The sequence below is a fragment of the Olea europaea genome, chromosome 9 (assembly GCF_002742605.1).
Source record: "Olea europaea var. sylvestris chromosome 9, O_europaea_v1, whole genome shotgun sequence".
Lineage (NCBI taxonomy): Eukaryota > Viridiplantae > Streptophyta > Magnoliopsida > Lamiales > Oleaceae > Olea > Olea europaea.
Genome location: NC_036245.1, coordinates 4343478 through 4359357, shown reverse-complemented (window position 1 = coordinate 4359357; position 15880 = coordinate 4343478). Strand labels below are relative to the sequence as shown.

Below are 15880 nucleotides of genomic sequence, written 5' to 3'. Positions count from 1 at the left end.
CTAGGAGGTTCATATTAAGTTTAAAACACTACAAGTTTAGCACATGAGCAACACATGTTAGAAAAAATATGTATGGCAAGTGCAATCATATTTAATAATCATGTTTGTAAACGTATTACTTTGCATATAAATTCGAAATATGAATATGATCGAATCATTCTTGGAATATATTTAACTTACTTTGAAAGAGATAATTAAATAAAATTGAATTATCAATTTCATGAATGTATAAATTATACTAAACTATATAAGTTGAGAATTGGGAATCGAAACTAATGTGGGAAATGATTTTATTTTGCAAATATATAGAAAATATAACAAGGCCCACTTTTTCCACACCTGAGGCCAGTTTAACATGTCGTGCATGAATAAGCAAATGTACCGTACGTAGGCATGGACCAAATTTTGATAGATAGTGACACCTTTCATTAGTTGATACACACTCTTTTTAAAACCAAATTAGATGCATTTCTTGACCTAAATTCACCATATATGAACACATAACAAGGGCTAACCATTTAGAGATCTCTCTCTAGCCTCTCATAACACATCAAATCCCAAAACTCATCAAGAAGAATAGGCCAATTCATCATACTTTTGCTAATTACATCAAGATCTTGAAAATTTAGAGGTTGGAACTGAAAATCATTACTTCTAGTTCATCATTGTTCTTGTAATTTTATAGAAATCATGTTAGACTAAATTATTATTTTTATCAGATGTAGATTGATAACTTTATTTTATACACTAATTCGGGCCGCTCTTCTGGGGTACTTAGTAATAAAATATATAGAATATTGGCTTTTTCATTATGTTTTGTCTTTTTTTAGATTTACAATGATGAACACGGTGGAATTGTAGAAAAGGAGTGAAAAGGACCAAAGTGGAAAAGATCGAAAGGCTTCCTCAGAAGCTTAACATAAGTGTATGTGACCGCATAGGCTTCCTCAGATGCGGTCGTATCTATCAATACCAACGCAAAAATTGGGGACTTCACTTGTTCTATGTGGTCCCACCTCTACCTTCTATGCATCCACATAGAAGGTTCTCGACACAGAATTTTCAGCTTTCCTTATTCAACTGAAACTCATATGGAAAAAAAAACCTAGAGCTGCCAAAACGAAGGGATGGATACTCCAGCAAACTTGGAGGGAAAATTGAGAGATTTTATATAAAGGAACAAGAAATTCATTGTTTAAGATTGGAATTACATTGGATTGTTGAAGATTTCAAGATTCCTCCCTTGATTCTTTAAGTTGGGTGATGTTCTTCTCTATTTCTTTTCGTAATTTTATAGAAACATGTTAGGCTAGAATTTTATTGTATTGGATGGATGACAAAATTTTTTGATTCTTAGATTTTAATTCTAGACTGAGTCTTTAGCTTAATTCATGCATTGCAATTACATAAATATGCATAATTAAATTGTTCTAATGTTTGTGCATCATTAGTGCAATTGTTGCTTATTCGTAGTATTGAAAAACTCACGATAGGTAGAACATTATTTATGGAATACACGGGCAATAAATATTATGAATATTATTCATTTTTGTGCGATTGTGTGAGATAATCCTAAAAGTCAATGCATGTTTGTTATATGAATTCAGACTAGGAGTATGATCGTTTCGCGGTAAATATAGGTTATTATATCTTGAAAAGAATGGTAAATAAAAGTGAAATTATTGATTGTCACAATTGCATAAATTGAATTAATTGTCATAAGTTGAGAATCGGAATTAAGAATTGATTAGTGGAGTTGGAAATCCAATACATTCATTAAAATTTTATAAAAAAAAAAAATAGTATTTTTTTGGTAGTTATAAAACATAATAAATACAAATCAATCATCATTTATTACAATCACAAATTTAAATATATCAAACACACTAGAATTAAACTTTATTCCACATGGGACAATAACTTTTTCATCACGATTATTACTTGTACAACGAACCCATACACTTACGTGGTTTTTACGAACAAAGATGAAACCTTTATTTTTTTTCTTTATAATTCAAACACTAGTACTTTAGTATATTCTTGATTTTCTTGATTAATCATGCATTCTTTGTTGTATTACTTGATTGATTGGTCAAGAATTAGGTAATTAGTTACTTAATGTAGCGCTACAAGGTTCACAATAAGTTGAATTTTGTAAGATTCACATACAATAATAGAGGGTAGGACTAACGTGTATGGCATTCACAATCTTATCGATAATCGTGTATATGAATGCAGTACTTTGCACATGAACTCAAAATAGGAATACGACTGATCATGCTTAGAATATGTTTAACTTATCTCGAGAGAAATGGTTTGATATAATTGAATTATCGAGTGACAAGAACGCAAAAATGTCACTAACTACATAAATTGAGATCTGAGAATGGGAAAAATATAGGTGGATTTATAACGTAAATACATTCATTTATTAAAATCAAGCTTTTACATAATCAGTAGAATAAATTAGAATATGATAATAATTCATCTATTTTGTTTAATACATTCGAATTCAATTACAAACTAATAGAATTTGCTTTAAAACTCTTTCCCTATGACTTGATACTCTAAACTAACTAATTTATTACTGATCAACGTTATCTTATGCATATGGATTTCTTATGAACATATAACAGTGCAGATTGCAAAGCCCAATGATTTATTAGCTTCCATTACGATATAAGAAGTTTATAGTTTTCATACAATTCAATGTTTCTATGTAATTGGATGATGGGTAGGTATTTCTCTGAGTTTGGATGAAGTATGCAACCTAGTTTATTTGTGATTCTAATTATAATTTTATGTCATCTTTCAATCGTTGACTTAATTATTTTCCTTGAATATGACCAGTTTATAAATTATTGATGATTTTGTGAGTGGAATCGAGAGTCGAAATACCAATTTAGCACTAACAGTAAAATTCATGAATTTTTAATGTTGGAAATAAAGATATACTTCTATAATTTTTGCAGGTTTTATTTGAATTTCTTCTTGTTGATTGCAGTTGGTTAGGTTGAAATCCAACTAGAGATATGGTGAAGTTTACTAATTTAAGTAGATCCAATTTTACTCAATAGGAAATTCATTTTTATTTTTTAATTATTTATTTGCATTTGCGCCTTTTTTTCTTTTTTTTATTCTTCTTTTCTTCTTTTATTTAAAGATGAGGGTATATTCATTATTCACAAGGATTTATTGAGAAAATAAAAGAAAATGGGACATTCCACATTTCAAAGTTCATCCAGGGGTTTCCATCAATTTGAAAAGGTGGGATGATAATTGGCAAGACAATTTCATTTGTACCGAAAGGAATATACTGAAAGTTGTCCCCCTCTCAAAATGCACGCGGGCCCACGTGAATATAAAAATCCCCAAATGTGGTCCCCACCCCCTATTATGAGTAGTAGACAAAGAATTAAGTTAAAAAAAAAAAAAAAAACTATGTACATGTGGAATTGTCCTAATTGGCAATAGGTCCACATATTGGGGGTATTGCGCAAATAAGCCATCCGATAAAGCATCTAATATTCAAATTTTTTAAAATATTTGTACTGAGTCAAAATAAGGACACCACCTCTAAAATATGTTATTTATAAATACCTAAAAGATGAATCATTTATAAATTAAGAAAGCGTTATGCAAATAACTGTTAAAATATGTGAATTATTTGATCTCAATTAAAACATTTTTTTAATTTTAATAATTAAACTGAGTATTTCACAACAAAGTGACTCGTAAATAATGAATGAACTGATTTTATTTCTGTAAATATATAGAATATATGACAACGTTGTCAATTAGATTAAAGAACAACACCAGTTGCAACCCGTGCACCACTCCAGCCATCAACTTCTTCAAAAAGGGGCACCTGATTTCAATTATAAACAAAGCCAAGATTAGGATATTAACAGGCCATATTAAAAGTTTTCTATATTTATGTCCATAAATACCATACATAGTCATTGCGCAAGCGAGTATATTAACGAACCTTCAGGACAAAATTTTTCTCTTGAATCTAGTCATGTTGATTTTTGTTGTCACGTACATCCAATTTCCAATGTTATTCCAAAATTTGAAATAGGAATGTCTCCATGAATGCTTGAGGACTAGAGTACCAACAACTACCCAGAACCCAATAATAAAACCAAATATCATGCAGAAATAGAAATCTCGATTTATAAACCTATCATCTTCTTGAACAATATTGACCTTGCCATGATTAGTCACAGAAGGGTCATGAGGACACTCCGCCAATGGATCTCCACAGAGTTGATCATTCCCAATGTATGTAGATGAGTTGAAGCTTTGTAGTTGAGTGCTTAGTGGAATCTTCCCAGTTAAATTATTGTATGCTAAGTCCAAAAAACTAAGAAAATGTAGATTTGCAAGTCCACTCGGAATCTCCCCAGAAAGTTGATTTCGAGACAAGTCAAGCCATTCTAATGTGTCCAATTGACCAATGTTTGAAATGATATTCCCTGTTAAATGGTTTCTAGATAAGTTGATGAAAAGTAAACCTTTCAAATCAGAAAAGGCTTGAGGAATAGTTCCGACCAACTTATTGCTAGAAAGATCAATGCCTTTCATATTTTTTAGTCTTTTATATTCTGATTCTTGTCCTTTCCATTGAACCAAAGCATTGTCATCGTCTTCTATTTGTTGCCCTTCCAACCAAATGTTCCTATCAAGAATAGGTGAACCATCATTCTGAGCCAAAGAAGTAAAATTGTTTAAGCATCGGGGAATTTTTCCTGAAATGTTGTTCCTAGAAAGGTCCAAGACGTGAACGACAGTAAGGTAGCAGATTGTTAGAGGAATGGATCCATGAAAACTATTAAATCGAAGGTTAAGAACAGCCAAACCTCTTAGGTGTGTTCCTATCCATGCTGGAATTTTACCTGTTAACTTGTTTCCCCCCACATCTAACTTTTTCAACCGTTTGCAATTCTTCAAACAGGAACCCAATTCACCAGTGAAATTATTGTTACCCAAATGCAATATCGAAAGGAATCTCAGAGTGCTTAAACTGGGGGGAATTTTACCTGAGAGCTTATTATTTGCCAAATCAAGAACAGTTAGATCATGCATGTTCATCCAGCAACCAGGAAGCTCACCGTCTAATTGGTTATTCGAGAGAACAAGGGCTTGGACTGGGAGCCGCTCAGAAATTGTGCATAAGTTGGAAATGGATCCGGATAATAGGTTCTTAGAAAGTCTCAAGTTCGCTGAATGTCGAAAAACTGACAATGGAATTGGGCCTGATAGATTATTATAACTTAAATCCAGAATCTCATAAATAGACATGGTCAAATCAGGCATCCTACCACTAATATTATTGTGAGAGAGATCTAAATATTCCATAAAAGACCTATTCCACAACCAATTGGGTAATGTGTCGGATATACCAGCAAAAGAGAGAGAGAGTTCACTAAGAGAATTCTGTTTTTGAATCCAATTTGGAAAGTAAGGCCCCATATTACAATGACTGAGGCGTATTATTTCCAATTGGAATGTAGGAATCCAATCAATGCTCAAGTTGAAAGACACATTGTTGAAAGATAAAAAAGAGTTCCACTAAAGTTAAACATTGAATCAAATGTCGAAATGGAAGTGAGTTCATTGTGGGATAGATCAAGAGAAGAAAGTGAGAACAAAGAAGAATTTGCAAAGACATCAAATGCAGACGGAGGATCGCGGAGTTGACAGCCTGACAAGAACAATTCCTCGAGCGAAGAGAGCTTTGCTATTGGCTGTAACCAGTTGGTTACAACTCTGAGGTCAACACCACTCAAGTCGAGATAAGATAACGAAGAAATATCAGAAAGCCAATTAAGATTATCAATTGTCAAATTATTGTTTTTGAGGGTCAAATATTCCAAGTTCTGCAATTCTCGCAATGCTGGACTTATCTTACCTCTTAAATACATATAAGATAGATCGAGGTCGAATACGTGACCCGTGCTGGTACATTCCACGCCATACCAATTGCAGCATTCCCCTTTATCTTCTTCACTTCCCCGCGTTAACCCACTAAGATTACCTGAAAACTGGAGAAGAGCTTGTCTCTCTCTCTCTATGCACCTAATTTCAGCAGAAACCAATAGTTTCATGCACAGAAACAGTAGCAATTGCAGTATTTTGAGCTTCATTATTTTTTCTGACACTGATAAAAGATGCTTTGAGTTTTTGATTTGTTTGTGTTCATAGAACCATCATTTTATAATCTTAAGAAAGCATCAGACACGTATAGTGGAGGACCCCTTTGAAAAACCAAAATAATTGGATTGATTGAGCTTAGAGACATTAATTCCACAATGGAATCTTTTTTACGCATTAGACACGGTACATATTCAAGGTAGTTATAACAAAAAATAAAAAAGTTCCTTTAAGCTTACGAAAACCAGGTAAAAATTAGAATTTATTAGTAAAATAGATAATTAAAAATTTTGTATTAATTAATAAATAAATATATATATATATATATATATTAATGTCACAATACTAAAAAAATTACAGTCACAACTCACAAATTTTGTACATAGATCACAAATTATCAATTAATAGATAACTCAATCACAGATCACATATTTTATTAGTCACAACTTATTATCAAATTAATTGGCCACAGGTTATTTTTAGGTCACAAATTATCATATTACTTGAACACAACTTAACAAATTGTGAGTCATAATTACAAATTTAATCGTAATTTCACTTTTCTTGGCTGGAAATCCACATTTCATTTATCAATAGAAAAATGAGATATTTTTTAACATTGTGGATTTTAATATACTATACAATCAATTGAAGTGATGAATCAATTTTGCAACGAAAAGAATAGCAGTCAAGTTCTAGGTGACAGTAATTACCTTTATAGAGATACAAATCAATTAATGAAATTGAAGTTTCTTGAAAAAATGAATCTTAATTCACTAGTCGGGATGGCGAAATGAACCGGAGATTAATTCATCTATTGGGAGAAGTCACGAACGAGCCCTACGAACAAAATGGGAATGGGCTAGGGTTATGAAATCGTGATTTTTTGAAAGACGAAGACAAATAAGTTTGATAAAGATGAGGCCGGTATAAAAGATCTAATATCACTATTTTAGGGTTTGTTATTTCTTCGATGGGACCTTTAAAAAAATGGAAAAAAAATAGGAAAGAAAAAAGCCCCTTTATTTTAGAAATCACATATTGAACATAAATTGACCAAATAATTAATGTTCATAAAAATCCAAATAATTGATCATAAACTCTTCAATCCATCCCATAGAACACCATGCCACTTTACCATGGTTGCATGACCACCATCGCCATCGCACCACCACCACCAACCAAATACCTAGTTCCAAATCTAATCTACCAAATCACCCAATATCTAAACCCTACAATGTACATCAATCAAAATTTGCAAATATACATCCTCCAACACCTTAAATACACATCAGAAAACCAACACCATATCTACAACAGTGGCGCAGCATTATCACCGCTGCAACGACAGCGGCTGACACCACTGCAGTGATAGTGACCCTTACGCATAGTATCTCACGAAAGCATCAGACACGGTTTAGTGGAGGACTCCTTTGGAAAAACAAAATAACTTGGATTGGTTGGGCTTAGAGACATTAATTCCACAATGGAGTCTCTCACTTGCGCATTAGACACGGTAAAAGTGGAGGACCCCTTTGGAAAACAAAAATAAAACTGGGATTGGTTTAGCTTAAATATTATATTAATTTCACAATTAAGTAGTCACCTCACTAAATGTATCTATAGCTTTATTAACTTTGAAAACCCGGTAAAATTAGTCTGAAAAGCATTGATTGAAATTGAAGCCAATACAAGAAAGTTTTTAACATCTTTTGATATTGTGAGATGACACATAGACGTGTTTGACGCTTTCATATAGTTGACTCTAGTCAATGCCTTTTGGTGTAGATTCGGAAATTAATTATGTACACACAATTAAAAGATACTATTCTTAATTACCAAACTTTGGAGCAAGGTACTGCCATGAATTAAAAAAAAAATGTCTTTAAGATCAATAGTTTTTATAATGTCATGATCTTAATCTAGATTAGAAAACTATGTATTCAAGAGATCAAATAATTCACTATTAGTCATCATTGTGAAAAAATGGTTAATTTGAAAAAAAAAATAAAAAATCATTAAGTAGTCACCACGCCATAATTTGAAACGTATTTATAGCAGTATTGAAAAATAAAAAATCATTAAGTAGTCACCACGCCATAATTTGAAACGTATTTATAGCACTATTGACTTGAAGAACCCATTATATTAGTCTTGGAAACATCAATTGAAATTAATGCCAAAACAATTACTCTTTTGACACGTTTTGGTATTGTGAGATGACACATAAAAGTCTTTGGTGCTATCATATAGTTGATTCTAGTCAATACTTTTTGGTAGAGACGGGGAAATTACGTATACACGGTGAAAAGACAGTATTCTTAATTACCAAACATTGCAACAAGGGACTGCCATGAATAAAAAATATATATATATATTTAAGATGGACTCTCTATGCACCTAATTTCAGCAGAAACCAATAGTTTCATGCACTGAAACAGTACCAATTGCAGTGTTTTGAGCTCCATTATTTTATCTGACACTGATAAAAGATGCTTTAAGTTTTTGAGTTTTTTGTGTTCATAGAACCATCATTTATAATCTTACGAAAGCATCAGACACGGCACAGTGGAGGAGCCCTTTGGAAAACAAAAATAATTGGGATTGGTTGAGCATAGAGAGATTAATTCCACAACGGAATCTTCTGTACGCATTAGACACGGTACAAGAACGTCTTTAATACGTTATGTTATTGTGAGATGACACGTGAAAGTCTTTTGTACTGTTGTATAGTTGAGTCTAGTCAAAGTCTTTTGTTAAATACGAGAAAATTACGTACAAACGGTGAAGAGACGCTATTCTTAATTATCATACTTTGTAGCAAGGGATTGCCATGAATCAAAAAATGTCTTTAAGACAATATTTTTTATAATGTCAGATTCATCTAAATTAGAAAACTATATATTCAACAGACCAATTAATTCACTATAAATTATCACGTTATAATAGCGTATATATAAAAAATATGGTTACTTTGAAAAATATAAATGGAAGATAGAAAGTTCGAAAGAAATTGCCGAGTTTACTTAGGCTACATGACATGGTTCAATTCAATGCAAACAAAAAATTTGGATACATATATAAGACATGAAAAGCTGGGTACTGTTCGTGCGAAACCTGCAAATGTACGGGATCGTTAACAAGAAATAAATTTAGTGAGTTGAGAGTATCGTCCTACTAGAAATAAAATTTAATCGAGTATATTAGTATTTAATTAGATTCAAAGTAAATAAACAAAAGTGATTTGTGATTTTTAATTAATCTAACTTAATTTATGAAAGCTTGCAAAATGCAAAATTAGAATGTTTAAGGAATGTGTGTATTAGATTACGAATTCACCTATTACTATCTATTCCAATTCTTGACTATGTAGCTAGTTTAGGTCTTGCGTTCTTGACAATCGATAATTCTATTAACCCTGAGAGGTAGCTCAGTAGTCCTTGGATTTTCTCTCCAATGGTCACTAATTCGAGCTCCTCTCATAACTACTGAGATGAGGATTCAACTGCAAACTTCAGGGCCCCATTAGATTAGTCGAGGTGTACGTAGACTAGTCTTGACACCTACGGTTATCAAAAATAAAACAATCGATAATGCTATTGTAATTATTATTTTTTTTCCAAGACAAATTAAATATATTCTAGTGGCGGCCCAAATCTATTCCAAGACAAATTATATCTATTCTAGTCAAGGACATCAACAAAAATCGGTGGAACGTGATTAATTCCACAAATTTTCTCAACTTTGCGTGTGTATGTAAAATCTTTTGTTTCTAGAGTTTGAAGTTACTCCTTCGAAACCAATCCGACAGAATCACCTGAATGTAAGAAATGATCAACAGGATCCAAAATTTAATTCGAGCCCACCGACATCACAATATTTCCTTAAAACGAATTTGCTGTCTTCAATGGTCCTAAAGGTGTCCAGCAATCGTTTCTTAGGATAGAACAAATTTTCATCTCTTACGGAAGCAGCACTGCAATCTGCAGGAGTTCTAATGAACTCAACGAAGTGTGTTTTACTTCGAGACAATATTAAAACGAGAGAGAGGGGAATGAGATTCAAAGCACAGAAAGTTTGCAATGAAAATGGTGTAAATTTTCTGGTAGAGAGATAGGCTATTTATAGACTTTTTCGTGGCCATTCGAATAGTTGTCACCTTTCAGACAAACCTCAAAAACCCAGAACATACATGTTGTTCTAAAAGTCGCATCTGTTAAGTTGGTTAACAATCAACTGTTTGTTCGGTTAACAGACGACTGTTAAACAATCCATCCAAACCAAAAAATCACCCGAAATAAGCCAAAAATTCATAGTGTTAAATTTTGCCCAAAAAGTTAATATAGTGCAAAGGTCCACCCACACCCGATCCAGACTCAGGCACGGGCACGTGCTCGTGCCAGTCAGACGGCGGCGGCGCGCGCGTATGGGTTTATAACCGAACCCAATATGATATAGGTTTTCCTCCTTTCAAAGACTATTGGTACACTTTGGGGCCCAAACCCAATTCCAAACTTTCACGTTATAAATCACAACAAAGTTTCCTAACTTTCCTATGTGGGATAAGTGTTTGGAAAATCAAATTCTTCCATAATACTTAGTTTTATGTGGGTTACTTTAACACTTAATATTTCATTCAATTTTAAATGATTTTCGACAAATAAATATATCACGTTAATCATCTCGCGGAGTAGAACGTGAATATGCTAGGTCCCAAATTAATTAATAGGTAGGTCCTACTAAAATTTGGGCTCAAAGTTGACCCATTTCATAACCATTTTTTCCAACAATCCCCCACTTGAATGAAATATGTTGGCCTTTTTCTAAACGATAACATATGGTATTTTTTCAAAGTAAAAATTGAAGAAGACTGCATCGGGATAAGTAGTCAATGACTTTGAACTTTCCCTAGTAAAATCTATCAGATTTTCTTAGCCAATCAATAGCAAGTTGCTTAGAATAGACAGTCGTTTATGGAAACCTAAACAATAGAAGTCACACAGTTTTCTTTGAACACAGTTGGTTATCATGTTTGTGTCCATTTTGGCCTTGGGCACCTCCTGGTTCATGAGTGGTTTTTAGAGAATTCATCATCACCTAATTCTCTTAGAAGCGGCCCCTTCTCACTCACATAGGTGATTTCCATAAAGAGTATTATGTTATACTCCACTTGAATGAATCAAGATATAGAAATCATTAAAAGCGTATCTTAAACTATTTCACAGTAGCTAGGCACTGGCTCATCAGAGGAATGGGTAGGAGTAAAATCTTCCCAATGCATACTAAGTTTTTCACAGTTTGGTTGTCCATTAAACCTAGATCTTGGGATCCCCAGTCAACTCGGTTGGGTTGCCACCATGAAAACTTTTGATTATTTTATTAGTTTTAATCTCATCCCCTTCGATAAACTTTCAACTTGCTCTCTTGTTAAACTTTTAGTTAGCGGATCTGCAATATTCTCTTTCGATTTCACATACTCTACAGAGATAATGCCAATAGAGAGCAATTGTTTAACAGTATTGTGTCTACGACATATATGTCGAGATTTACCGTTATACATTTCATTTTGTGCCCTACCAATTGCTGATTGACTATCGCAATGGATACATATAGCAGGCACAGGTTTTGTCCAACATGGAATATCTTCTAGAAAGTTTCGTAGCCATTCGGCTTCTTCTCTTGCTTTGTATAATACAATGAATTCAAATTCCATTGTTGATCTAGCTATACATATCTGTTTTGAAGATTTCCATGATATTGCAGCACTTCCAAGTGTAAAAACATATCCACTTGTTGATTTGGAGTCTTTAGTAGCTGATATCCAATTTGCATCACAGTATCCTTCAAATACTGCTGGATATCTCGAATAGTGCAATCCAAAATTTTGGGTATGTTCTAAATACCCTAAAACTCTAACAATATCCTTCCAATGATCGGTGCTTGGATTACTTGTATATCGACTTAGCGTACTAATTGAATAGGCAATATGAGGTCGAGTGCAATTCATGACATACATTAAACTGCCAATAATACGAGAGAATTCCAATTGAGACTTACTATCAACAGTATTGGAAACAAAATGCATACCAACATCCATAGGCGTTTTCATAGGAATAATATCATATTTCTTGAATTTATCCAGAATCTTCTCAATGTAGTGTGATTGAGACAATATGAGACCATCAGATGTTCTAGAAATTTTAATTCCTAATATAACATCGGCCACACCTAAGTCCTTCATTTCAAATCTACTTGTTAGCATCCTTTTTGTAGTTTGAATTATGGTATCATTGTTATCCATAATCAACATGTCATCTGCATATAAACATACCATGACATATCCATTTGAAGTGTTCTTGACATAAACACATTTCTCACACCCGTCAATTTTGAAACCATTTGACATCATAACCATGTCAAATTTTTCATGCCATTTCTTAGGAGCCTGCTTTAATCCATATAGTGATTTAACAAGTCGACACACTTTCTTTTCTTGTCCTGTGGCCACAAATCCTTCAGGTTGCTCCATATAAATTCTTCATCTAATTTCTCATTCAAAAATGCCATTTTAACATCCATTTGATGTATATCCAAATCATTCAATACTGCTATTGCAATAAGCATACGTATAAAAGTGATTCTTGTCACAGGAGAATAGGTATCAAAATAATCAAGACCTTCTTTTTGCTTGTAGCCTTTAGCGACAAGTCTTGCTTTATATTTGTCAATTGATCCATCTGCTTTCATTTTCCTTTTGAAAATCCATTTACATCCCAAAGGCTTATTACCGGGAGGGAGGTCTACTAATTCCCAAGTATGATTTTGTAGTATGGATTCAATTTCACTATGAACAGCTTCTTTCCAATATGAAGTTTCGGTTGATGACATAGCCTCTTTAAAACTTTCAGGATCATTTTCTAACAAATATGTTAGAAAATCAGGCCCAAAGGAGGTTGACGTCCTAGCCCTCTTACTTCATCTAGGTTGTTCATTTATAGAGTCTTGATCTATAGTCTCTTCATTTTCATGAGATCTCTTTTCTGAATTTGATTCACCTTGCATGTTATAAGGAAAAGTATTTTCAAAAAATGTAGCATCCCTCGATTCAATAATCGTATTAACATACATATCAGGTATTTCAGGCTTATATACCATAAATTTGTACACATTACTATGGTCGGCATAACCAATGAATACACGATCAATGGTTTTAGGTCATATCTTAACCCTTTTAGGTTTAGGAACTACTACCTTAGCCAAACATCCTCATACCTTCAAGTATTTATAATTAGGTTTGTGACATTTCCATACGTCATAAGGTATCTTTTACATTTTTCGATGTGGTGGTTTGTTAAGAATATAGTTGGCAGAAAGCAAGGCTTCCCCCCACAAGTTCTGCGGTAATCCAGAACTTATTAATGTAGCATTCATTATCTCCTTCAATGTTCGATTCTTACGTTCAGTAATACCATTAGATTGAGGAGAATAAGGCGCGGTAGTTTGATGAATAATTCCGTGTTCCGAACAAAATTTCTCAAATGGTGAATCGTATTCACCATCTTTATCACTTCTTATGGCCTTAATCTTTTTGCTAAGTTGATTTTCAACTTCTAACTTATAGTGTTTAAACACTTCAATTGCTTTATCTTTACTTTTGAGCAAATACACATAGGAATATCAAGTACAATCATCAATAAAAGTGATAAAGTACTTATTACCTCCCCTAGTTTGAACAAATTTTAAATCACATATGTTAGCGTGAATTAAGTCTAGGGGTTCAGTATTTCTTTCAACAGAACGAAAGGGTAGACGTGACATTTTGGCTTCTACACTTATATCGCATTTGTGATTAGGATTTATATCACACTTTGGTAATAAATCTAATTTGATTAGTCTACGCAAAGTGTTATAATTTGTATGTCCTAATTGTTCATGCTAAATGCTAAATGATTCAAGCAAGTAAGAAGAAGATGTACTCTTATTCATAACTGGAGGTACAACAGTCATTAGATTCAACTTAAAGAGCCCCTCATTCAGGTAGCCTTTTCCTACAAACATTTCATTCTTTGAGAGTACAAATTTGTCTGAGACAAATAATAGCTTAAACCTGTTCTTACTTAGTAGAGAACCAAATACCAAGTTTTTCCTAATATCGGGCACATGAAGAACGTCATTCAAAGTGAGCTCTTTTCCACTTGTCATTTTCAACACTATCTTCCCATGTCCTTCTACCTTGGAAGATGACGAGTTTCCCATGTAGAGATGTTCATCGTGATCCATCACTTTGTAAGTAGAGAACATCCCGCGGTTTGATCATATGTGACAAATAGCTCCAGTATCCACCCACCATTTCTTAGTGTTTCCAATTAAGTTGCATTCAGAGACGACCGCAGAAAGATTCATGTCTTGTACCTTACCAGTGAGGTTCTCATGTTCTTTTTCCCTTTACATTCTTTAGCTTTCGACAATCCTTGGATCGATGTCCTGCCTTGCCCCAATTGTAACAGTTGCCTTTAAACTTTTTAGTAGTTTTTGAAGAACTAATTTGTCCATCTCCATTGTACTTCCTCTTTTTGCTAGTCTTGAAGCCTCCTTCTACAATGTTGACTTTTGATTCCATCGAATGAGATGCAACATTCCTTTTTTCAGTTTTGCGATTGTCTTCTTCTATTCTCAATCAGACAATGATATCTTCAAATTTCATTTCCTTCCACTTGTGCTTTAGGTAATTCTTGAAATCCTTCCATGAAGGTGGTAATTTCTCAATCAGTGCAGCGACTTCAAATGATTCACTTAGTTTCATTCCTTCGGCATGGATGTCGCTAAGTATGATTTGTAGTTCTTGAACTTGGGATATGACAGTCTTGCTGTCAACCATTTTATAGTCCAAAAAACGATCGACGATGAATTTCTTCGTACCGGCATCTTCGATTTTGTACTTTGTGTCCAAAAATTCCTACAGTTCTTTTGCAGACTTAGCATTGCAGTACACATTATATAATGTTTTATTCAATCCATTGAGTACATAATTTCTGCACAAGAAATCAGAATGCTTCCATACATCAACCGCAGCCAATTTTTCTGCATCACTGTCTTGCTCGATATATGAAAGCGCATCTTCTTTTAGAAATTTAGCCAGATTTAATGTTGTCAGATAAAAAAGTATTTTTTGTTGTCAACGCTTGAAATCTAACTCATTAAATTTTTTTTGGTTTTCCCCCGATCATATTCGGGAGTATGGTACTAGAAATTGTCATTTCTGAAACACAATCAGAAGATCAACGATAAAAAGGAGTAGAAACAGAAACAGAATAATAATACAAATTCGTTTTAAGATTGTTGTTTCTAAAGTTTAAAGTTACTCCTTTGAAACCAATCCGACAGAATCACCTGAATGTAAGAAATGATCAACAGGATCCAAAAGGTAATTCGAGCCCGCCGACTTCACGATATTTCCTTAAAACGAACTTGCTGCCTTCAATGAAGCTAAAGGCGTCCAGCAATCGTTTCCCAGGATAGAACAAATTTTCGTCTCCTACAGAAGCAGCACTGCAATCTGCAGGAGTTCCAACGAACACAACGAAGTGTGTTTTATTTCAAGACAATATCAGAATGAGAGAGAGGTGAATGAGATTCAAAGCACAGAAAGTTTGCAATGAAAATGATGTAAATTTTCTGGTAGAGAGGCAGGCTATTTATAGACTTGTTCGTGGCCATTCGAATA

General features: G+C 33.5%; 1 protein-coding gene across 1 annotated transcript; it reads right to left on the bottom strand.

Moving 5' to 3' along the window:
• Window positions 1-3802: 3802 nt before the first annotated feature.
• LOC111399843 (LRR receptor-like serine/threonine-protein kinase ERECTA) lies at window positions 3803-5475 on the bottom strand. The gene is made up of 2 exons (XM_023027335.1): window positions 4126-5475; window positions 3803-3868 (listed from the first exon to the last, which is right to left on the bottom strand). Exons 1-2 carry the CDS (start codon window positions 5473-5475, stop codon window positions 3803-3805), a joined length of 1416 nt encoding a protein of 471 aa, XP_022883103.1.
• Between the last annotated feature and the right edge of the window lie 10405 nt (window positions 5476-15880).

What these genes read in the sequence shown, in the direction of transcription:
- LOC111399843 (XM_023027335.1), bottom strand. Translation starts at nt 5,475, where the DNA reads ATGGGGCCTTACTTTCCAAATTGGATTCAAAAACAGAATTCTCTTAGT. An exon ending in GTTTTATTATTGGGTTCTGG is followed by an intron (nt 3,869 to 4,125) that starts GTAGTTGTTGGT and finishes AATTGAAATCAG; the next exon opens with GTGCCCCTTTTTGAAGAAGT.